The sequence below is a fragment of the Patagioenas fasciata genome, chromosome 3 (genome assembly GCF_037038585.1).
Source record: "Patagioenas fasciata isolate bPatFas1 chromosome 3, bPatFas1.hap1, whole genome shotgun sequence".
NCBI classification, from domain to species: Eukaryota; Metazoa; Chordata; class Aves; order Columbiformes; family Columbidae; genus Patagioenas; species Patagioenas fasciata.
In genome coordinates this window covers 77,910,455-77,935,463 of record NC_092522.1, presented here as the reverse complement: position 1 = coordinate 77,935,463, position 25,009 = coordinate 77,910,455, and the positions used below count along the sequence as shown (strand labels likewise).

General features: G+C 36.6%; 2 protein-coding genes across 4 annotated transcripts in view; one reads left to right on the top strand and one right to left on the bottom strand.

Annotated features, from left to right (window-relative positions):
• Nucleotides 1-23,610, bottom strand: part of AK9 (adenylate kinase 9) — a 73,983-nt gene extending 50,373 nt beyond the window's left edge. The window contains exons 1-15 of one of the 2 annotated variants that reach the window (XM_065834560.2): nt 23,455-23,610; nt 21,931-22,060; nt 20,411-20,474; nt 17,202-17,254; nt 17,021-17,117; nt 13,024-13,136; nt 9,273-9,446; nt 8,455-8,580; nt 6,343-6,417; nt 4,837-4,935; nt 3,643-3,782; nt 3,372-3,552; nt 2,813-2,957; nt 627-746; nt 107-240 (exon numbers count right to left, since the gene is read on the bottom strand). In XM_065834560.2, coding sequence (XP_065690632.2) covers nt 107-240; nt 627-746; nt 2,813-2,957; nt 3,372-3,552; nt 3,643-3,782; nt 4,837-4,935; nt 6,343-6,417; nt 8,455-8,580; nt 9,273-9,446; nt 13,024-13,136; nt 17,021-17,117; nt 17,202-17,254; nt 20,411-20,474; nt 21,931-22,047 — 1,638 coding nt within the window. In that variant the 5' untranslated portion in view covers nt 22,048-22,060; nt 23,455-23,610. Of the gene's footprint in view, nt 1-106; nt 241-626; nt 747-2,812; nt 2,958-3,371; nt 3,553-3,642; nt 3,783-4,836; nt 4,936-6,342; nt 6,418-8,454; nt 8,581-9,272; nt 9,447-13,023; nt 13,137-17,020; nt 17,118-17,201; nt 17,255-20,410; nt 20,475-21,930; nt 22,061-23,246; nt 23,350-23,454 lie in introns of those variants that run through there. The other variant, XM_065834561.2, reaches the window with a different exon arrangement.
• A 69-nt stretch (nt 23,611-23,679) lies between these two features.
• The window catches only part of FIG4 (FIG4 phosphoinositide 5-phosphatase), a 67,683-nt gene continuing 66,353 nt past the window's right edge, over nt 23,680-25,009 (top strand). The window contains exon 1 of one of the 2 annotated variants that reach the window (XM_071806645.1): nt 23,680-23,930. In XM_071806645.1, the coding sequence (XP_071662746.1) occupies nt 23,865-23,930 (66 nt within the window). In that variant the 5' untranslated portion in view covers nt 23,680-23,864. The remainder of the gene's footprint in view (nt 23,931-25,009) is intronic. The other variant, XM_065835606.2, reaches the window with a different exon arrangement.

Here is a 25,009-nt window from a genome sequence, read left to right as displayed (position 1 = left end):
TGATCTTTCAAACAGAACAATTAAGAATATATACCAATAATGTATAAACTGTTACAGGTTGCTCTTAGAAAAAAAATGCTTTGCTATAAAATACTTGTAGTTTTACCTCTGCAATAGCTCTCTCCAGTACTTCAGCATATATTTCAGGTGACACTGTAACTTTGGAGACTGATGCATTTTTTACAGCTTCTTCTACCATCGCTTGAACTTCTGGGTGGTCAGCGGTTATCTCTGACATTCCTAACAATATACATTTTTAAAAGCACTTCAGAAAATTCTGAAATACTCATTTCCTCTCCTTATCTATTAAAAAATTCTGAAACAGTCTTATGCTATAAAAAGATTATGTGAGTGAAAATACCATACATGCTTGGATTCTGCAAAGGTCTCAGTGGGAGTTTTTTCCCCTGTACACTAATGTGGTATTAATGGGTTAACATCTTTCAATGACAAAATCAACCATTTCATTTTAGGTTTGTCAAAACAACAGTATCAGCAACAATGAAACAAATTAAAATAGTTCTACAAGTGTAAATGAGGAAAAAAAAAAATCTTTCACTTTTTAATTTGCAAGACATACTGAAAACATGGAATGAAATGCTCAAAATAGTTAAGATTTACTTTACGTTTTTCAATGATGGCAGATTCTATAGTGTTCTCCTCTTCCAAGCTTATTTCCTCGCTGGTTTTAGTGGTTTCCTCAGAATCGTCTGCTTCTTTCACACTACCATGTTCTTGCAAGTCTTCTATAGTTATGAAATCATATTAAATTCACAGAAAACTAGATCAGTAGAAAATCCTTTTATACAAATACTACATCACAAAATCCACATGACTAAACCAGCTCCATGTCAGTCTGCTCTTCATCTGCAGCCTCCCAATCTGTAAAATACCTCAACATACCTCCTAGGAATCACAAGCACTTTTCCAGCCCTAGAGAAGGCAAAACTAGTACCCATCAGCCTGTGAAACACAAATGGCTCTCTGGTAGTACCAGTTTTTATATGCCCGTTTCTTCCCTTAGAACAAAAGAGATAAGAAATATGACAAAAGCCAGAAAAGAGTTAACAAATGCACAAGTCCTGAACACATCTTCAGTTCAACAGATTCAATGCCCTCCCCTATTTTCCTCCAAAAACAGAACAACATGGTTCTGCTTGAGCTGGATGTCATATAAGCATGAGCAGACTGGGACCCTCTGAGCATGTATATGTTATCTTTTGAATTTTAATCAGAAGAGAATGTTTTAAGTCAATCTCCTGATCCTTCTCATGCTTTAGTACACATGGAAAAGCAGTCTTAGAACACGCAAACTAATTTATTCTTTCCAGATGTACATCTACCATGCTGAAACCACTAAGTGGTCAGCCCACGAGCCCACAATATAGCCAGTCTGAAAGTCCTCTGTGCATGACATGGATATTGAGTCCTCAACACCACCTGCTTCAGCCTCCTGACCTACCTGGCAGAAACTCTGGGGACTTCAGTGGAATTTCATCGCCTCACTGTCTAGCCCTGAACTGGACTTGGGAGCACCCAGAACAGTCAGGGGGCCATTTACCTAACTAAACTGATCTATGTATTTTGCATATCTTTTAGTGATTCTCTGTAATTCTCTCAAAAGGCAGAATTTAATAGGTAATTAACTAAATAATCTTGATAGGAATAGGAAATACTTTCTGGGATAGTAGATCTAGATCTACTATCTACTCCAGATCTAGAGTCAAGTTTCTAAAACTATTTAATTTCGCCTTCTGAAACTTTCTTACTTTCTATGACAATCTACATGCTTAATCTGTTTGTTGTTCCATTTTGCAATAAAATTGCTTGAGCTCTCCAAGGTTAAGTTCTCATTAATCCTAATATGATTTCACATATCTGTCCTCAAAAGTATTTACATAGTCAGGAATCTGGAACATAACACTGTTCAGTGGTTTTAATTTTAGTGTCATACTTCACGCTTATTCTTACTGAAAGACCAATGTTTTTTGTTTCACTGTCAGTTTCTATGCTTTGAGGAGGAACATACTATTTTCTTGTCAGATTTATATCTACCCAGGAGTAAGTCAAATATGGTGATTCCTTGCTTGGTTGAATAAGGTAAAATGGCCTGATTGTCCATTTAAACCATAACTAGAGCTAACTGGAAAATGCAATTCCAATTCAATGGAAAATTTTCATTTCAAAAGAAAATTTTGAAAAAAAAACCCACAAAATTTCCAGTAAGAAGAAAATCGGATTTTTGTTTAACAGATATTAAAAGAACATGTTATTTTCACCTTTTCGAAATATTTTCTGAATTCATCAAGTTGCAAAAAAACTCGGCAGCTTAAGAAGTCTAAATGTGACCAGAGGTGGAAAGTCTTGTGAATGTGCCATCTGAGACAGCACACATGGGAGACTGCTCCAAAGTGGAAGATCTGTAGATTGTGCATTCATAGCAACTTAGCTGACAAGCTCCTTTCTTGAAGAAAATTTCAATTTTGCAGAGATTTAACTTGTCAAAAATTCAGTCAAATGGAAAGTTTCCAAGCAGTAACAGTCAGAACTAATTTCTTCTTTCAAAAATGGCTCATAAAACTCTTTCTTACATACTTGTGGCCCTCAGCTTTGGAGGATTTCTATATAACATCGAAAATACTGAGTTCTACTCAGCTATTCCCTTCACTGCATGCTCTTTTAGTTCATATTTGATGCATGACAACAGTAACAGCTTCTGTAATATTTTATAAGTCAAAGTGAAATCTATTGCTTCAGTTAAATAACCTAAGCAAATAAGATGGTTTCAAAGACCATGTAACACCTCATTCACCTGATTCTCCTGACTGTTTTTCTAATTCCAACCTTTCTTTCACTGCTGTTATAGCCTTTTCTACCGCATCCCTTCGCACTTGCTCCATGTTTTCTTTTCTTGATTCTTCCATATGGGGTTGAATGAGTTCGTCCATATCAAGAACCTAGTGAAATGATTTGAAAAAGTAAAAACATCACAGAAGAGAAATACAGCATCTGATCCAACTTCTATACTATCAAATTAATTTGGAAAATCTCTGCAAACTTCAGAAAAAAAAATCCATATAATTCAAAAGTGCAGGGGTTTTTGTGGAAAAAAAAATCTAATTTGCATTTACAAAAGTTATTCATAATATTCTTACGCTAAGAAAAATAACTGACACATAAATATTTGTGTTACATAGAGAGTAAATATTTTTGAAATTTAGCTATTTCTCTATAAATGAATTTCACAAAATTACTGTGTAATCCACATGTTTCAGCGTATATGTTAATAACACAAAAGGAATAAGAATGTGCTTAACTTATTGCCAAGCCTCAGCTGATACCCTTGTTACATAAGATATTTATAAACCTACCTTTCCTTTATATTTGTGTGCAATTAGGTTACAAAGAGTTGTTCTTCCCGACAATGGAGGACCAAATACCAGTACTTTACAAGGAGGAAGCGGCATTGGTGGTAACAGGTAAGGCCGTGGATTCAACATAAATGTTTTCAGTGCCTCTGGGGATGACAGTACATACATTTTACCTAGAAAACTTAAAACAGAAGAGAAGCTAGCAGATATAGACCGTTATCTTATAAAATAGAAATAAAAATAGAAATAAAAAGTGCCATATTCTGCTAACCTGACAGCCAAGTCTGGGCTTCCCATTACAATATCACCTTCCCTTAGAGCCACAGGACATGCCCGCCCCCACCTGCTTCTACGCCATCGGTATCTGGGTGCTATTAGTTTGTAAGATGACAGAACCCGGAGAAGTTCATCCTGTTAATTAAAACAACAACAATAGCATTTGTAATTTTTATCTGAAGCTACATATGCCTTGTTCTTAGCCTCTTTTTGATACATTTTGTTGGAAAATAAGCAAATCTAAAAAGAAATCCACATCACACTGCTTAGATTATAGTTTTTTAATTACGTATTTCAGAATTGTAGGAAAATTTTAAGGAAAAAACTATTTCATTTTTCTATTTTACTTAATAAAAATACTACTTCAAATAGTTCCTGTAGGCTTCGTTTATTATTGTCAGAAGTTTAAAACAATAAAGATGTACAAACCAGTCATTTATTGAAGACAACAGAAAATGGCCAAGATTTTTTCTAAAGAGGATGAAGAAAGGACGATGGTCTGTGTGGGAGAAAAGCAAGGCCAAAATATCTCTTTTAGGCATGCAGAAATGTCATGTGATAGCAGTAAATTTAATAGACCTTTTCCAGAAGTTGAATAATGAGTGAATCCTAAAGTTTATGATGACACCAAATTATTCAGAATAGAATAGACAAGCGCTGGCTGTGAAGAGCTGCAGAAGGACTTTCAGAATCTAGGAAGCCAAGCATCAAAATAGCAGTTTTACACAGAAAATGATGACTTGTCATTGACTGTCACTACTCAGGAATTATCTTGAATTATAATAAATACTTCCATGAAAACATCTGGTCAATGCCCAAGAGCAGTCAGAAAACCAACCTTAATGTTAAGAATGTTTGAAAAAGAGTAAAGACTGAGCTAAGAGTCAGGTGCTGACATTGTTATGCTTTGGCTAAAGTTTCTTTATTTTCTTGAGAGGAATTCATTCTTCTTCTATTGCTAAAACAAACATTTTATTCAAAATTTTATTCTAATCTCCTAACATCTTTTTCACTCCCAGAATGATCTTAAATACACATTTCTGGAAAAATCAAGGCTCAAAAAATGCCCTTATTGCATGGTAAAACAAACCGGTTGCTGTGAAACAAAGATGTTATAAGTTTACATCAGAAAATAAAAAATACGTTTATAATTATTACAGTCAATCACATTTCAGAAGAGCAAACTTACATTTTCCAGTGTCTCCAGCATTTCTTCTTCCTGACTTTGAAGTCTAGTTATAGGAGCTCCATTTTGAACACCCAGAGATTGAAGTCGAACTACCACTGACTGCGGAGAAAATAACTCTTGATTAGTACCAATCAGAACTGCTTTTGTGAGCCACAAGAACCCCCAAAGTATTTTTGAAATTGTAAGTGATTATTTATATAATAGTTACATATACACTAAGGCCCAATTTCTGGCTTGGAGTCAAGCTAGTTATTGAGCTGATTTCTAACAAGCTATTTGGTAGATACAGGCAGTGTGAAATGCTGAATCACAGTCTTTATATCTCCTCATTATGCTGTGACTCCTAAGCCTTTCAAAGGAATAGGCTGTGAAGGATTCCTTCTCACAAAGCAATGGAAGTATTCAGACGAACTCCAATCTGAAAAGGAGGAAAACCTCTTTAGGAGATCAGATTATGCTCATTTGGAAGTAAAACAGTTTAGGGTAATTTATTTAAAAAGATACTTAAGCCAGATGTCTGCCAATGAGAATCAGATGATATTGAATTTAATTGAAGTATTTTCTGAATGTAATCTTACTTGAATACAAGTGTTCTTTAAATTAAAAAGCAAATTTTATCTGGATCATTACACAACTTGATTGCCTTTGCTATAAATCTGTTGTACTGTTCACAAACAGATCATAAATAAGGAAATTTTATGTTCCATCTCTGCAAAATTAGTGTGGTTTTTTTTTTTCCCCATAGGACTGCTCTTGCTAGCAAAGGTAAGCACAAATTTCAGTAATACTTGCAGAACTATAATTGATTAAATTTGTTTCAAACAACACAGGGCAAACTGAAGGAGCAGCTCACTTCCTACATTGTCAAAGACAATATCTCACTTAATTTTCAGCCCCATAATTTAGGTTCTGATTTTAAGCGACTCTTATTTCAGAGGCACAGGATAAGATTATTTATCTTTAAATTTTATCACTGTAGCCTTTTTAATAGAATGAATTGCTATATTATGAGCTAAAAATCTAGACACAAGCACTTAGCAGAATTGCAAATGGAAAATAATGAAGTGTCTTCTATTACACTGTAAAACAATATCAAAGTTCATAAATTTTCTGTAATTATTTTAGACAGTAACACAAAATAAGTCAATTATGTAAATATATCATACTACAAATGTTTTAATTACTCATATTAGTAACGGTATTTTACACTAATAGACAAAATAAAGCACTAGAAACAGATGGATACAATGCAACAGAGTTTTGTAGCCTGACTGCAACTATTCACATGTAACATATGTAAGACTGGGGGCAGTGCAGTGAATCTTACAACTGTTTTAATAGAGCAACAAGAGTTAGCATTTCAAAGGTCATGTTTTCTAATAGTAATCAAATGAGTTTTATATACAACTTAAAGTGTTGTCAACACCTTAATAAAGAAAACAATCCACAAAACGGAGAAGTTATTTTCTGGTGGAGGTTAAGTAAGTTGGAACATAGCTTGCTTACTGCAAAGAGATCATCTGGTTGCTGATTTCCATCCAGTTCAAAAAGATATTGACAATCCTGTTCAGCCATCAAGTCCTGTTTAAGAGCAAAGACATATCCATCAATTGAGTATCGTTAACCAGATAATGACATTGAAGCTCATGCGGTTCTTATACAAATCAAAGACTAGGGTACTGTGGACTTCAGCAAAATCAAGTTTCATTGTATTGATGTCTTATAAAACCTTCTGGAGATGAACTTTCATTTGGTCATAGATAAATACAGAGAGAATTCAAAAATTGGGGTTGCAATGGGCTCAGAAAACAGATTAGATATCCTAGCTCAAATGCAAGAGTGCTAAAAGAATCAAGATATAGTAATGTTTTGTGTGTTAATTCAACTTCTAACTACTTTAAATCTCTGCTGGAAAATTGTGACAATGACAATTAACAGATTTCTTGGAAATATCAGCCATGAGACCAATTTTTTCATTTTTGGTCCTGGCCCTCAATTTCTGTAAAATTTGAACCATATCTTTGATTTTTCTTATTTTCAATTTTCCAACTAGTAAACAAGATATTAGACTAAAATAGGCTTCCTATGTCTATTGTTAATGTCTCTGAGGACTGAGAACACTCACTCCATTCCTGACAGATGTTGGTATAAGCCTAGCTCCGAAAAATCCTAGGGAAGATGACTTTACAACTTTCTCAGTAATCTATTCCAGTTCTTCACTACACTTACGTCCAGAGTTAATTTCCTTACGTGTAGTCTAAGGCTTCTATATTATAAATTAAATTATTTGTCCTATCTTTGGTAGACATAGATAATAACTAATTACTTCCTTCTAGTACTCTTCTACAGAGAAAAAAATAATTTGTGTTTCTCTTATATACAATGGTCTTATTTGTACATCCATAATATTTGCTTTTGTACAAGAGCATCACACACATTTATTGATCCAGCTTATGACTAACTAAAACCCCACAGACTGAAGATTATCTGTAGCACTTAGGTATAGCCAATTATTTCACATCATAGTTGTTCATTAGGTTTCCTCCCTAACTGTAGCATTTTGCACTTATTTCTACTCAAATTCATCCTAGCAACTTATCAAGAAATCATGGCCTGCTCTCCAAAGTTTTTTCTACCTATCCTAGTTCAGTGCAAATTGCACATCATCTAAGTTTTTTTTTCCAATTTCACCATCATAACCTCTACCTAGGCCAATGATAGACCCCTGTGTTCTTTTAATGTATTAGTGGACTACTAAGTATGTTCACTAATACATTTATCATTAGTGAAGTCTAAGTAAGGCCTACCAACTAGTGGAATGTGTTGAAAGTGTAGAAATTTGGTGTACATCATAAAGTAATTTATTCTAAACAACTTTCCTTTAGTTTGCTTATGAAAAATCCACATGAGATTGTATAATGATTAAAGATATCACATTTTTTGCTTTCCCCTTCACAGCAGTAACAAGTTTGTTACTCTAGCAAAGAACATTACACCAATTTTACATGTTTTTTTTTCTACAGGTTTATCTAATCCATAGGGAAACTGAAGGACATAAAGGGTAATTGTCAAGGGTGCAGCAAACATGAGGTTTTTGCAGCTGCTTGTACCAGAAGATTAAAAACTTAAGAAAGAGAAAATAGAAAAGAACAAATTATTGCTTTGGACATGTTCAGTTTTTTGAAATCTGCAGTCAGTGAAGCAGGTGAGGAAGGGAATCTATTGGAGTGGAAGGCAACGGATAGAAAGAACAGATTTCTTATGGGATTGCATGCTAGAATTGACTCTGGTAATGGTGATGATACACTGGGCCCATCAAATACTCCACTTCCTAGATTAGGAAGCATATGTGGTGGCAGGTATGGTTTCACTTTTAAAATCTGAAGCGGATTACTTTATCTTGACTCCAGAGTAGAAACAACACCTAGAGATGACAACTTTGTATCATCAATTTCTGTATGAATATCAGAACTTGGGGATATGTTGTAGCATGCCTTGTGCCCACCTCCACACAACAAATCTCAAACTTAAGGAAAAAAAAAAAAATAATGCAAGATATTTAAGATATTTTAAAAGGTCTTTTGTTACATACAATCCTATTATTTTGCATTTTCTTACTTCTAAAGGATGAAGCATTATATCCTTATATGTTCCAAGTCTCTCCTCTGCATTTTCAAGAATATCTTCAGGCCTCTGTACTAATTGATTCAAAAATTCTGACATCATAAGTGGATCTTCTGCAATCTGCAAAATGAAAAGTTAAATATTTCAAGATATTGAAATAAAATAATGTACAAAACTAATTTTTGTCTTCAAGTAAAGTAGCCTTCCAGAGTATTGCAATGAATATTAGCCCAGTGATTGCTGACTGTGATCCAATCCTCAGGAAGTCTAGTTTCTGCAAATTTAGATGAATGTGCCTAAAACTTGCACTGATAAGTCTCTGGCCAGAATTACAGACCAGAACAATTCAACTTGAATTCAAAATTAATAACTTCATTAAAAAAAAAAAAAAAAAATTGTAGTAGCCTAACACCAAAGCCAGAAAACAAGCTAGTATCCTGCAAATACTAGTAAAAACTGCTAAAATAAACAAAAATTAAGAACTCTCTTATTTGCTTAGAAAGAAACAGACAATATTGAGACACCATTATCCTGATACACCCTTTTAACTTATAGCAAGAAATGATTCCATGACTTCTAAGTCAGAGACTGAATCCAGGTTAAGTTATACAATTATTACTATTTGCTGTTGTTGAAAACTACCATTTAAGTACTATCCCACATAAAGCAGAACAGAAACTAAATTAAGATCAGAGTTCAGCAAAATTAATTCATAATGTAGTATGGTGATATTTTAGAATATTGAAATTTGTTCTGCTTTGACTAGAGTACATTATTATACTTTGTACCATTTAGAAATCTGCAATCTTTACCTCTTCTTCTTCCTGCTCTTCATCTTCCTCTTTATTGTCTTCTTCAGGCTGACCTTCCCTTTTCTTATGCTTTGCAATAACATCAGGATCCCACTGGTTCCTCTGATATACCTGCCCTGAATCAGGGTGTTGCCTTTGTCCTGATATTCTTTGGCATAAGTCGTAGTCTGAACACTAGCAAGGAATAATTAAAAGGAAATCATGTGATTATTGTACTGCTATAATAACAACATTATTTTCCTGAAACTGCAGAATCAGGGGTAGGACTCTGTTTGGCAAATATCTGAATTCACAAACAACTTCTCCAATCACATTCTAAACGAACACAAAATTTTCAAAAGCAGTGAATATTAAAGAAAGACTTAAATGCTTGCATAGCTTTTCCCCATCAGCATTTTACATTCCATATCAGGAGCATAGCCACTACTTGAGCATACTTTAGCATGCAAGTTATACCTTGTAGTATGACAAGTGTAGGTATTTTGCAGACAGGCTTGTGATTGCTCTTGCAATTAATGCTGAAGTGGTTTGGACTTGGCTGAGGGACCTGGGGGTGTTCAGTCTGGAGAAAAGGAGACTGAAGTGAGACCTTATCACTCTTTACAACTACCCGAAAGGAGGTTGTAGCATGGAGTGTGTTGGTCTCTTCTCACAAGTAATAAGTGATAGGACAAGAGAAAACAGCCTCAAGTTGCACCAGGGGAGGATATTAGGAAAACTTTATTAACAGAAAGGGTTGTCAGGCATTGGAACAAGTTGCCCAGGGAAGTGGTTGAGTCACTATCCTTGGAAGTATTTAAAAAACATGTAGATATGACATTTAGAGACATGTTTTAGTGGTGGACTTCGCAGTGTAAAGTTTACAGTTGGGCTTGATGATCTTAAGGGTCTTTTCCAACCTAAATGATTCTATGATTCTAAGATACAGTCAATTTTACTAGGTGCTTCTGACTTCTCAGAGTTCTACTGTGAAGCATAGTGCCATTGTCTCAGAGGCTAAATAAGTTCAGTAGTCTGGAGCTCTAGAAGAGTAAGTAATGATCTTTCCATAAAAAGCCCTGCAGACACAGATTTAGTTAATATTAAACACGGACAGATCTGTATGTGGTCTGTGGTGATTAAATCATTAATATTTAATATTTGAGAGGTTTGGCTAAGAAGTTTATCCTAACTAAAAGAACATTCCTTCCAACTAAAAGCTAACATGACTTGATGATCTTGTAGGTCTTTTCCAGACTAAACAATTCTATTATCCTATGATTTTAACAGTCTGTGACTGTTTTCACCTCCCCACTTCCAAGCTAAGACAATATCAAATGAGCCACTCCTATAAGTGCCACCAAGAACCTTCTTTCTACATTGTCACATTATATACTGTTTGATTCCTTCTTAGAATTGCAGCTGTCAGCAAGCTACTTAAGGAGTCCATCCACTCCAGGGATGGATATCTGAAGTTCTTAACACTGAAAGGATTGTTTTTCCTCACTCTTTTTAAAAACAAACAAACAAAAAACCAACAAAAATTTGTTTGATCCCTTCAATCACTTAGCAGAGAACAAGGGAGCAGAGGGAGATGCTGTCTGAGTGTTCACTCACTATGACCATATTTAATAAAGCGTCTATTTGACCTGTCCTAAATTGTGCTTGCATTAATACGCACTTGGAGGCCACAGATCTCCAACAGGTCTTAAGATGGGTACCTGAAAATTCTACTGTGGAATTGAGGGTGTGGTACAACAAACAATAAATTCTTCCTTCCTAAATCACTAACACCTACCCTGCAAACATATATGAAAAGCCTGAGGTAACAAGAAATATTACTAAATCACTAACACCTACCCTGCAAACATATATGAAAAGCCTGAGGTAACAAGAAAATATTGTAGCTGTTAACATCAAATTGTTACAGAGACAGAGAATTGATTTCTACAGAAAATACAGAGCTTTTGAGATTGCATTAGTAACAGGCACACTATGGTCATTTCCTGAGGTATCCCTTCAAGTATTACAATACTTCAGGATATTTCTATAGTGAGTCATACAGCTGACATGACTGCTACATGACATAGCACATTTTGAAATACGGAAGGAGAAATTTGATTAGATATGGTTCTTTTTTTCAAAGGTGCATATTCTGCCCTTTCTCTTGGAGAGACAAAACATCTCTAAATTGGTCTGCTAATGACAGTATTTCAGTATTCCCAGAGTTATCTAGAATCTCCCTTCTTCCTTTTTCATATAATGAAAATGGTTACAGTTTCAACATATCTGTGGACACAGCTTGGATCCACTGAAATCAAAGGCAAAATTATTCATTTGACTTTGGGGCAGGGATTTTTAATGAGTATTCAATTTCAGTCTTCTTCCCAGAGGAGATGATGATGTAACTGCACAAAGTCAAGAATTCTCTTTTCATTCTAGTGTAGTTAGTATCACTCATCTATTTGTACTGTTGCACATGAAACTATGTAACATATATTCCCAAGAACAGGATTTCCCACTCTCTGGTATTAAAAGAAAGATTGACTTTCTATAGCTGAAAAAATAAAAACTGCCTGAAAAGCAGCACAAAAATATATTTCTCTGATGTTTAAAGATCTTTCCATGAGCATAAAAAAAAAAGGTTTTAAGTAGGCATTCACAAATTTTCATTATGCATGGTCAACCAAATTAAGTCTCAAAAGTAGCGAATTAAAACAAACACGGACTGGAATCTGGCAAAGTGATAGACTAGGGCCACACACTGAAGCTTAGCACCTGAGAAAACACATAGATATGACAACTAGAATAAAAAGTCCATTGAGAATGCAGCACAACAGAGGCAGACTATTCAGAGTTGCCCCAGCAGCTCATTCTGCACATTCAGAATGACAGAAATAATCTAGTTGATAATAAATAAAACACTACAAGAAGAAGGGCCTGAACCCTTGTTCATGATTATACATACTTTTACTTTGTCTGCATGGAGCCTGGCAAAGTTTGGTGTGGGCCAGCCAGTGGGCACAATCTAGAGACTGGCACTGGACAAGGGCCTTTCCCAGCAGGCAGTTCAAACATGGCCACCCCATTCTGACTAACAAGACAGGTTAGCTGTGTTCTACCAGACCAGTTGGTCTGATGTCTGAAGAGATGCTCTTGTTTTGTTTACTAATAGGGACATATCCAGCAAGTCCATTATTTTAAGTTACACTGAGAAAGTCTTCTTAATCCTACACTAACAATGATTCATGTTTCTCTGGTTATATCTGTCACTTTTGTAAAATATCTGGCATGTCACATTACTACTCATGAAGAAACTGAGATTTCTAAAGCAGATGAATTAATAATGACTAAGATGCAGTTTCACAATTGGTGAGTAAAAAATAAAACAATTTGCTTTCTAACTTTCATATGTGAAAAGTTTATTCCTGAAGTATATGAATAGTAGATGTACATGTATCCAAAAATCACATAATAATAGTGTTACTCAATGTTTTATTTTCTTGAAAACCTCTATCTTCTAATTGGTAGAAGTGCAAAGACTGTAACTGCTACTGAAATTTTAAAAAATGGTTATTATTTTGCATGAGCAATGGTTAAAATGGAACAAACTAGTGTAATTCCATTCCAATATAAAAGACAACAATTTATTATTCCTCAATAAATACCATACTCAAATGCACAGGGGAAAACATTATCTATTGACTTATGCAGCACACAAGTCTGCTAATAATTAGGAAAACTTCTAGTAAGTTACTGAAGATGACATTACCTTAATGTTAATCAGGACATCTGGTTTTAATTTCAGATTCTTTATTTTTTCTATTTGCTGTGTAACAGTCATGTATTCCTCTGAGAGAGAAGGAAATCCACTGAGAACATAACCTGTCAAATACATTTTTTTGAATATATCTTTTAGAAGGTTATGTCAAATGCAGCACTAGTTACACTCATCTCCTTTAAACAATACATCTATCTAGTGGCACAATTTTAAACCACATACATGACATAATACTATTAAAAGATAATACTACTAAAAAAATGTGCACCCGTGTCTACTTCAGACAAAAAAGTGTGTGGTTTTCAACTTGATATAGGACTCTCAGAGTCTGTTAATTCAGCTGAGAAGTATAAGAAATACGCAGACAGTAAAGATCATATTCAGACCACCTGCTTCATGTGCCTAGTTCAGACACTGTAGTGCCTAAAAATAACAAGCTTTTAGTGACCATTTTTTGCCACTAAAAGACTTTGCAAAAAGGCATTAGAAAAAGTAGCCACTCTATGATATAAAGCATTCAAATGAAGTGTTTAGGCTTTTCATTCAACCTTCAAAGGTCTTTGCTTCGGTGGACAATAAAGGGAGTCTGAACTCCTCTCTGGGATACATAGTGCTCCTGGATGTTAAACCCTCTCAAAAAGAGGCACTGTGCACACAGTTCGCATACTGAGAGGCACCTGGCTTGCTAAGCATCCATTCACACAGGATTCATGATGCTGATCCTCTTTGGTAGACAGACACCGACTATATATGACAAGCATGGTGGTAATAATACATTTTTCCTAGTATTAGAGTGCTCAACCCTACAGTTAAATTTGTGGCTTCAAGTTCCTAGGGGAGTACTGTAACTACTAATGGCTGTATGCAGTATAGTAAGAGCTACTGTACAGCACGGAACTCAATATTCATGAGGCCAGAATGAGAGACTAAACAAGAATCAGGTGGATTTTACAGCCTAATAATGAGAATGTTCCCTTAGAGAAATGGTGTATGCTCCAAATGCTTAGAATTTTATGTGATAGCATTCAAATGCAAGTCTATGCAGTATAAAAACACAGCAGCAGTCTTTGCAAGAGGTATTAGGACTGAAGACGACTCCTTCTTTGGGGATCTACTACCCATAGATGCAAAATTTATGGAAAAGGATAAGTATAGTCATTCCTCTAGGAAATTTAAATCCTGGATTCTAAATTGTTGATACCTTCAGAGAGTTCTAACTGGTAGTGAGATGTGGGGAGCTTGCCTATGCTTATCAACACATCCCAGGTAACACCAGTGGATGATAGAGACATGGGAGTGTAACAAGGGAAAAGATTATCCCAAACTGTTCTCAGAGAGGGTGTTTGTCCCCAAACTGATAATGTTGTGGGGAGACTAACGATGAAGAAGTTTACCTAAGGCAACTATCAACCAGATCAAATAGTAACCAGGGGATTACCAAGAAACTTCTGAGGAGAGAAGGAGCCATCTTGAAAAGACACATTAAAATTTGTGTTTGGGGGAAGAGACCTTAGAATGAGGACAAGGTAAAAGAACAGCAGCCAAATCAGGTTGGATGTGCCAGCACGACAACTTCTGCTGAGGCCTGACAGAGCAGCTTCCCTGTTGGATGCTGTGAGTAACCTGCATTTCAACTACCGGATTGACAGAACAGGGTTAAACATGTAGTGACCCACACCTCAAGTGTGTGTATGTGAGCTCATGGGGAGCCTTCTCCCTGGTGTGTGCATCAGTAGACTGTAGGAAATGGTACACACAGACAAAGCTAAAGCACCCACATGTAGAGCAGCAAATGTGCTTAAATAGGTGAGCAGCCATTCTCAGAAAGGGCAATGTGTGCTTCTATCTTCCACCCATCTTTGAAAGAGGGTTTACATGCATCACCATGGAAGTTTGAGTATACTTTTTGGAATTAATATTGGGAAGGTGTTTACAAATGTGTAGGTATTTGTTAATATTTGGCAAGTGTCTAGTGCTGCGATTTGTCTGTTACGTGGCTGACACTGAACCTTTTCAGTGACCACCAGTTCACTGACTGTCTGTTAATTACTTGCCATTAATAAATCAATAAACAACTTTGGCCATTATTTAAATCATGCTAATTGAGCAGGTTTCCCTTGTGATAATGACATAGATTTTCCTTTGCAAATATTATTTAGGTTAACACGATATGAACTTCTGCTTGTTTTTTTGTTCTATTTAAAAAAAAAAAAAGCAAGCATATGAGATACATAGATATTATAATCGTATGCTTGTTATTTTCCAATTCTTCGGTGCCTATGTTATTTTAAAAACATACACTGCTTATTTCAAGTAATAGCTTAGAAGCTTCATCACAAAGAAATTCTGGTTTTAGTGGTTTACAATTTTTAACTATTATCATTTGCTATGGCACTTTTGAATACCTCCAACACATCCATCTCCAACATAATGTGTTTATTAGAAGAATATAATTGAAAAGAATCCCTTATTGTGTATACTGTTAAGAAAACCTGTATTTTACAATGCTAGAAACAAAAGTTAAAACTTAAAAAAATCAGCCTTTCATACAACACTGTTTCTAAAATCTTCAATGAATAATTAATAGTCAACTGACTCATTAGTTCCAGCTGAAAGCCTACTTAAGCTTTCCAAGGATTATATTAAGATAGTTACTGAACAAAAAAGTGATTAGAACAAGAAAATAATTGACAAAAAATTGGTTTTGGAGTTGAGTTGTAGTTGGTAGGAAAAACAGTGAGAATGTAGGTTATTCTGTTCCTTGCTATGTTTGGGCATCTGTAATACAGAAAATGGTTTGGCTACAAGAAACAATTTTTTAATCAAATTTGCAGTCATGTTTACAGACTCTAGGTCCCCTGTGATACACACATCTTAGTCATTCTTTATCTGACTGACTAAAAGAAGGGATCTCCAATAACACAGACATCTCTTCAGGCTTTTCTTAAAGTCCTGACATATGGATTAAGAGACTGGTATTTCTACTGCAACTTCTTCCCTCAAGTATTTGTTTCCCCATAATTTTGTTGTCTTTTTTTTTTTTCCTCCCCTTCTCTTTTAATTTATTTCTTCCCTATTTCTCTGTCTTTTGCCTACTGTTTCAAAAGCCTGGTTTCACCAGGCAAGGCTACATCTTTTGCAAAACTGTTCAGTCTTGGACTAAGGAAGGAACAAAACCCATTGCAATTAGAAGCTTATAGAAGCATGCTAGTTTTGAGAGCAGTAGAAACTGAAGATATTCTTGGCACTATACATGTCTCTCTCCTGTGATGGAAATTTCAAATAAAAGTCAGCATCAGAAAAAGACACTACATTATCGTTTACTTTCTTTCCGCTTAGCAGTGTATTTTTTTCTCTTCAGGAAAGCAGGTTCAGACTCTAACAAGGTCTGAAGAACTAGTCTTAACAGACTCAATGAACACAATCTTTCCTCAAAAAGAACTATTGTTACTACCAATACTATTCTTATCTAACTTACTGTCAGTGACAGAATGCAAAGGGAATAAACAACATCATAAGAAAAACAAGAAAAGAAAGACCATACATTTCTGCTGTTGTTTTTTTTTTTTTTTTGTCTGTGTGTTCTTATTGCTGTTACAGAAGTACTAGAGGAAAAAAAAAAAAAAAGATTAAATCCTAAAACTTTTATAACCAGATGATATTACCAAATGAGAGTCACAGCAACACTTAAAATTTGGGGCAAATTTGTTTTCTCAAAATTAACACAATATAGAATTGGTATGACACTTTCTGATCTCCCATATTGGTAAATTAATCCCAAAATACAGTCCAAGTTTATGGATATCACACAACCTGAGGAGCACAAGAAAAGATGCCATCATCCAATATAAAATAAATTATATTTGAGCACAAGAAAAGATGTTACTATTTCATACAAAATAAATGATATTTGAGCAGTAATGGATGCGAAGTGTGTGAAAATCATAGCTAGCTCATTCTAAGAAGTTTAGGCTATAAATATACTTACCAAAATGAGCAACTTCTGGTGACTCAATCTTTTTCAGAATCATTTCTGTAACCAGTTCTTCAGAAATATTTTGACCTTTAAAAAGTAATTCTTGACACTAAGGTAAAATGCAAAACATAGTCTTATATAATATGTATTTCTCAAGAATGTGAAAAAACTTACTAGAAGATTAGACCTTTACCTTAAGCCCATATTCTGTTTCTTCATTAATATTTGTTTGAATTACTTCTGAAGCTGAGAAAGCACATCACATAGAATAAAAATAAAATAATTAATAAAAATATTTTATATGCAGACATGTACATGCACAGATACATACATTTACACACACATATTCAAGTATGTATGTGTGCTTCAAGCAACCAGAGTATTTCTGAATGAACAGCTATTATATTTATGGCCATTATTATATTTTGTCCATCCAGAACCTGATGCCTTCTGGCAATGTCTGGGTAGATGTTTTTCTCTACAATTTAGCCATATATATACATATACACACTACAGACAAACACACAACAGCAGCCTTGCAGGATTATTTTAACTACTGGTTTATATCAAATTAGCATTACTGCTGTGTAATCCAGAGCTGAGTATTTGAGCTCAAATGCTTCCCAAATTTTAACAGCAAGTTTTAGAAAAAGAACTTTTTAGACACACAAAAACAGTTATTTGTCTAAAGGGCTTTTTAAAAGCAGCTTTAAGGGCTTTTAAAAAAAACCCTTAAAAACCTACTCCTTATGTAGTCCAATTATCTCAAATTAAATAAAACACTAAATTTGACACCCATCAAGTTCAAAGGCCTGCCCGCTGTCTCTGTGGACAGTGACATCATAGCAGAATGATCCTGCAAGCCTTTACACACTTCTATACCATTGAAATTAGCAGATAGTCACAAAAGTTTTCAAGAATGACCCTTAAGGCTACTTCTATACAGTTAATAAACCAGGCCAGGGAAGGTCCTAAAGCCAGGTGGCTCATGCCTATACAGATAAAATATTTCTCCCCAGAACACAGTGGCTGTTTTCAAACTATTCCTATTAGTAATGACAACTCACTCACTGTCCTTCATATTACAAATGTGTGTGTTTAGGAGAGCATTTTTTGCCACAGGCCCCAACCGAGACAGGGAATGTACTAACAAACAACACAGAAACTGAAAATCAGAGCTCTACATGGACCCCTGCCCTGTTTTATTCGTGAATTTTATCCTCATTGGATAAATGGATAGAAAGTATTTTGTCCAATTAAAGAGACTGTGAACACCTTTCCTATTTCATAATTATCCAACTTTGATTAGTTGGAGCAAATCCAGTGGGGGGTACCAAGATGATTAAAAGTGCTGAACATACTAGGAGAAGCCAAAAGAACTGGCCTTTTTCAGCCTGGAGAAAACAGGACAGCTTTGATTGCCACCTTAACGGGAAGGCACAAAGACAGAACCACTGTCTTTACAGAAGTGAGGCTGGGACAGGAAACAACAGACACATGTAGGAACATGAGAAATTCCAATGGGGTAATTAGGAAGCAGTTTTTAGTCATGAAGGTGGTTGAAAAATTGGAACTGTTGCCCAGAGAGATGGTGGAGTCTCCGTCCTTGGCGATATTCCAGACTCAACAAGACACAGCCCTGAGCAACCTTCTCTGGCTGACCCTGCTTTGAGTGGAAGGTTGGACTCAGTAACCTCTGGAGGCCCTTTCTTAGCTATATTGTTGTGGTTTTGTATGTTGAATTTATTTGTTTCTTTATTTTTTGATGTGGAAAATTAAAAAAAAAAAGCTATTAGCCGAAGTTGAAGGAATGTGAGTGTCTACACATGTGGGTACACTAGACAAAAGAAGATTAAGAGATTTATCATGAGCAAAAGAAGAATAATTCTCTGATTCTACCAGAAATTAGGCATAAAAATGCAAAAAGTGGGGTTACATCAGTCACCAATAAAAACTTTCTAATGGTAAAGACTGTGTTACAGATATAGACTGCCTGGAAATTAAAAAAAAAAAATAACTTATATATATATATATAATAATGGTTTAGATACCTTCAGAGTGTGAGTTTGCTTAAGTACATTCCTAAGGTCCCTTCTGATTTTGGCCTGATCTATGTTTTGAACCAGGTATTAATCTGTCTGTTAGACAATCCCATGAATTTAAAAGCTTATATCTACAGAAGTCAAAAAAGACCTTTATTTAAACTGAATTTTACCATATCAAAATAAGATAAAGATACTTCATTTGATAAATAAGCCTGTGTATGAATTGTTACACCATCCAGTAGAGGGCTATTATTAGAACAACAGAAAATACTAAGGGGCACATTTAAAAGAAAAAAATGTAGCGGAAATTGATATTTGAAGAGTTAGTTCATAATCAGAACAACTGTACACACATACACTATAAAATAAGGTTTATAATTTGTTGTCCCAAAGGAGGCACTCAAGAAATTGCCTCATAGTTAAGATTATTATGTGCTTTCTTCTACTTAAAAATATCATATTATTATGTGCTTTCTTCTACTTAAAACTATCATATTAGCCCTCAAACTAGTAGGACAAGTCTGGTGGAAATGTTTTTTTTTTTCATTAAAAAAAAAGTGAATTAATTAGGATTTGTGAATTATAATGTCACAGATACAAAAATATTACTAGGCCTGTAAAAAAAAAAAATACAGATTTTAATTCTTTTAGTTACCACTGACAAAATTAGTACAAAAGAAAACTACTAGAGACTTATTTTTTGTAGCAATCTATTTTCCCACTGAGGTGTCTCAAAACAAAAAAGAAATCTCTAGTGATGCATTGATAGGGAGCAGGATAATGTTGTAAGCAAAAGGTTTTACTCTACAGACCTTCAAAAATCTTCAGTGAGACAGACTGTCAGAAATGGACCTGGATAAGCTTAGACAATTAAATGATATCTTGTATTCCAGTAAATGCATAGAGGGAGAAATTAGCTACATCTTCTGAAATAAACTGTAAGATATTTTTGTTTTAGAAATCTGAAAGTGCCAGCTCCCATTCCTTCCACTATTACTCATGCTGATACAGAAATCTCTGTGCTCTCTGTAGTTCAATGAGTTACCTCCATGTGAACAAGAAGGGTCACATGAATCACCTTAAAGGACTAGAAAAGAATGTGATTATTATGTGTTACATTTATCCCCTTCCAAAAAAAAAAAAAAAAAGTGAGGAAAGTTATTTTTCTAAGCCTCTCTATAACTAAAAGGCTGTTTTTCAGCAATTGCATTTCTGGCAAAATGGTTACTTGGTCCTTATCAGTAGTTTTTACTACAATCAGAAACATGCCATTTTGAATTACATTGAACAGAACAGATATTCTAAACCAAAAGACAATACAAAGCAATGTAATACTCCAAATATAGTGTATGTTTACCTTCTATGCAAATGCATTTCCACATTTGTGCTAGCTTTCTAGCTAATGTTTTCTTTCCGGAGCCCTTAAAATAAAAAATACACAAAATAAAATAGGCAGAAAGAAACAACAACAACCAAACATACTACAAAATGAAGAATATATTTTCATGTGATAAAACCAATTAAAAGCCACCATTAGGATTAGGGCCTCTGAGTTATGCACTGGGCAAACATAAACACTTTTTAATACGATCCTCTATTTTACACTGCCTAGCATTGCTGATATACTGTTACTGTCCTTTGCAGCTAATTATCTCCAAAGTAATTACATTGACTTTATTTCTAAGTAACTCTGTCTAAAATGCAGCTATGATTTGCCCACAAATTCCTATGAGAAACTCTTCAGGACTGAAATTTATTATCCTAAGCCTCCAAGCAAATTATGAAGCAAACCTGTTCAGCCATTTCTGAGCAAGATACATAGGGATAGTATTCTTTCACTAAAACAATGAATATGTAAAAATTGCCCTTGTTAGTCCACAAATCTGGTTTAGATACTGACAAAATATTTACCACTTACATGAATTCTGAGGAATCAACATAACCAGGAGTAATGAAGCGTCTAAGAGTACAGCTACCTGAATGTGACTTTGCAAAACACACCATCTTCCACCCTTAGGATTATGCCCTTTTTTTCGAGGGCATACAAGACCTTCTTTGACAGTCTATTTACCCTAGATAAATTTTGTGATTGAAAAATAGTAAAAAAACCCACTAATAAATCACATTCTTAGTGTGTCAACAAACACTCCAGTCTACTCATACCTTATACCTTACAGGTGTGATGAGAATATATATGAATATATATGAGAATATTATTTGACATTATGTTTTTAACTTAAAAGATATATCTTAAATAAGATAGATGCTCTACACATCAGCCATGTTAAAAAAAAATCATAAATATAGAATATTTAATTCCTTGCCCTCCTGACGAGGCCTGTGTAATTTCAACCCTTCGTTAAAGTTTGTTTCAATATCAAGCATCTACTGAAGGCAATGATTGCAGACACCTTGGTGGATTTCACTTATTCCCAAATATATGACATATAATTACATAAAAGTTCATTTAAATATTTAATATCTCATTGCATGTCTGTTAGTACATCAACCTGAAGGCTCTTTTATGCCTATTTGTCTTGAATCTGTCAAGTTTTTTAAAAGTTAGAATATTGAAATAATATAAAAACAATCGAGTTGACAATGTGAAAAAAGAAGAAACTTTCTGAGCAACATGTGACTTTTTTTTTACAGTAATAACACTTGTAATTGTAATCAGCTGGTCACTCAGGCCAAAAATTGGCCTCATTAAATGAGATAAGAATATTTACCACATTCTGCAGGATTTGCAAAATGGAAAAGATAAAAAAAGTAGGCATTTGATCTTTTTGGCAATGTCACTAAACAACGGTTTTGAAAGGCAAAGTAAAATTGTCTGCAGAATATCTGAAGAAAAAAAATGTCTGTCAAACAGCTTACTGGCTTTCCAAGGACAATTAAGCAAGTGGGCTTGGACAACAGAAAGGATTTTTCAGCTTCATCTTCATCAAAGATGTCTGCAAAGGGCTGAGTTTGTTTCTTGTCTTGTGAAGCCATAAGTTATCTAAGACTGAGAGAGAAAAAAAAAAAAAAAGCTTGTTACAAAATACAGTAGCTTACATGTGGTTAAAATTACACATAATTAAAAATGTAACTGAATAATAATTTGATACAAGGCAAATTGCTTTTTAACAAAACTGTTATAAGAAGTAAAAGCATTTAGAGAACATAGACAGTGCACTAAGAATTATTTCCAAAAAATAAGGGATCGTTGGAACTACCCCCAATCCTCAGCTGCAACTATATGGATGTTGATAATGATTCTTTCTGACTCTCAAACTGACTGTAGCTCTTTTTTAAACAGCATGCAGTTGTTTCAGTGCCTTTTCCTTCCTGTTCTAATTACTACAGTTATAACTTCTCTCTAGTCCCTGAAATGAGCCATGGTCTTGCCAAGGTCTTCTGCATGTGAGCTTCAGAGACAGAAGAGCCCATCATGGTCAGTGGAGGTATTTGCTGTCTCCATGGCTAGGTATGTGAACAAGGCTTTGAAGAATCAAATCATGGTTCACAACCTGTTCTGTAATACTCTCATAAATCCCAGCTCTCCCAGGACTGCAAGAGATCACACATCCACGCAACAACGTGAAACAGAAACAAGTTTCTAATTCAAGTGAGCTGGAGCAAATAACAGATGGGCCTTTCCAACAAACAGAGCCCAAAAACATGAAGTGTGGTTTGAAGGTGGCAAAACAAAACAAAACCTCGTTTGCTTTGGAGGGCCACTTAAGTCTCAACTCCCCAACCTCCAGTCATTTTTAAATTAAAATTTTTCTTAAAAAAATTCCATTTCAGGATGAATATCTGAAAAGTTTGTTTTGAAACATCGAACTGAAACATTACAACACTTTCAGAATAAGACCTTCTGTACACTAGGGGCAGTATTTTAATATTAAGAAAAAAAAAACACCACTCACAAACCACCCCTCCCCTTCTCTCATGGGAACTCACTGGCTGAACTTTGCTGGCATTTCCAGCAGTTTCACTCCTTCTCAAACCTTCCCAATTAACGGGCGGTTTCTTAATTACAAAACCCAACCCAACCAACTAAATAAACCAGATTCCCCCCTACCCTGACCAAGAGCCTGGCGGAGCCTTGTTTCCCCCGTGACTGGTAGGACAAAGACGACACCCCGCTCTGCGCCCCACAAGGACGGGGCGGGCTGCGGAGGCGGGGGGAAGACAACTGCACCTACGTTGAGTGAACCGCGGCGGAAGGGGAGCAGAAAGAAGGCACAACGGCCGCCGCACGCAGTCCCTGTGTCCCCTTGTAACCCGGGCAACCGGAGAGCACCGCCCTCTTCCCTTCCCCCCGCCCCGCCCGCTCGGAAGGAGGATGAAGGCGGAGAACCCGCCCCCTCCTCGGCGCAAGGAGGGGACTTGGGAGCTGTTCCTGGTGCTGACCCTGCGTGGGTACCCGCCCGCGGCGGCAGTGTGCGTCGCAACCCCCAACGAGCGGGCCCCGGCGGGAGCAGCGGCTGACAGCGCCGCTGCCGCGGCCTCGCCTGCCCCGGCGCGGGGAGCCGCACCGCTGAGGGGCCAAGCGTGAGGCAGCTCCACCGCCCCCTCAGGCGGCGGCGCAGGCGCTCTCTCTATCTCTCGCCCGCCCGTGGAGGCGCCTGCGCGGTGGCGTATTGGCACTTCCGGATTCCCCCCCCCGGTCCCGGCAGCAGGCCGGTGGGTCTGTCCCCCGTCTCGTTGTGTCCCTGCGCTCCGGCAGGAGCTCGGCTTCTCTCTCGGCTGCTGTCGGGCTGCCCCCGCTGCCCCCGCCGTGCCTCAGGGCCGGGGCAAGGCCCGAGCCCTGCGTGGCCGCCATGCCGGCCGCCGCCGCCCCCATGATCAGCTCAGTGCAGAAGCTGGTGCTGTATGAGACCAGGGCTGTAAGTAGCGTCTGCCCCGCCGCTCCCGGGGGCGGGGAGGAGCCCCCCGGGCGGGCTCCGCGGGAGGTGTCCCTGCTACCCTCTCCGGGGCTGCTGCCTTTGCTGGCCTGCCGCTTGCCAAAACGCTGCTCCTTACCCTCCTCTCTTTTATTTATATTTTCCCCATCACACATCCAAAATATATGAATAACCAAAGAAAAGCTTTTAAAATTCTTGCCTTCACCGCGTTTCTGCCTCGTCTGACTTAACCAAAGAGCTGGTTCTTGACCTAAGTGCTCTTAGTCTGACCTAAGCGCTTTTGGTGCGCTCAGGTCTAGGCTGAGCTACACGCATGGTGCTGTGAGCTCAAGTCCCCGGGCGAGGGGACAGCACCGGGGCTGTAGGCTGCCGGGGGGGGCAAGTTTAGGCCCCCCCAATGCTGCTGCTGTTAGTGTGTGCACTGGGACCTGTGTGGTTTCTTTGTGTTGCTGTGGTTAACGGTGCTGGCTTGTGCCATGGTGAATGAAAACTGGGCAGCTGGAGTTGTCCAGAATTAAAAAATTAAGATTTGAATTAGGAATTTAAACAGGGTGGCTGAAGTAGTTGCCCCCCTGCACCTGTCTGTTTACAGCTGCTGAGAGATTTCAGTTCTCGTTGGCTGAATGGGCTTGTGGAGCAACTTCCAGAGTTTTCAGTCTGACCTCTGGGAGGAAGCCGTTGAAGATTTTTAGCATTTTTTAATATTCTATTGGAGAAGCTGTAGGCATGTGCTATTCACAGTACTTTTTGCCGTGGGCAAAGTGGATTCTGAGGTTTGAGTGGTAATTGCTTCATTAGCCATGTGATGAGCATCACGTGTGTGTCAGAATCCGGTTCTTGGTATAAATAATCTGAGATAATACGGCTGTGTTTATCATCCTTTAGCTTCCAATCAAATTTCTCTGTGTAGTTTCTCTTGTTTCATAGTGTGTTGTTTTTTTCACTTGAGGTAGTTTTGGATAGAATTATGAACCATGGTTAAAGCCATGCAACAGTTATCTCTGGTTCTAAGTTCAGATGTTACCCGTAGCAATAAACAGAAAGATAGTTTTTGCACTGAA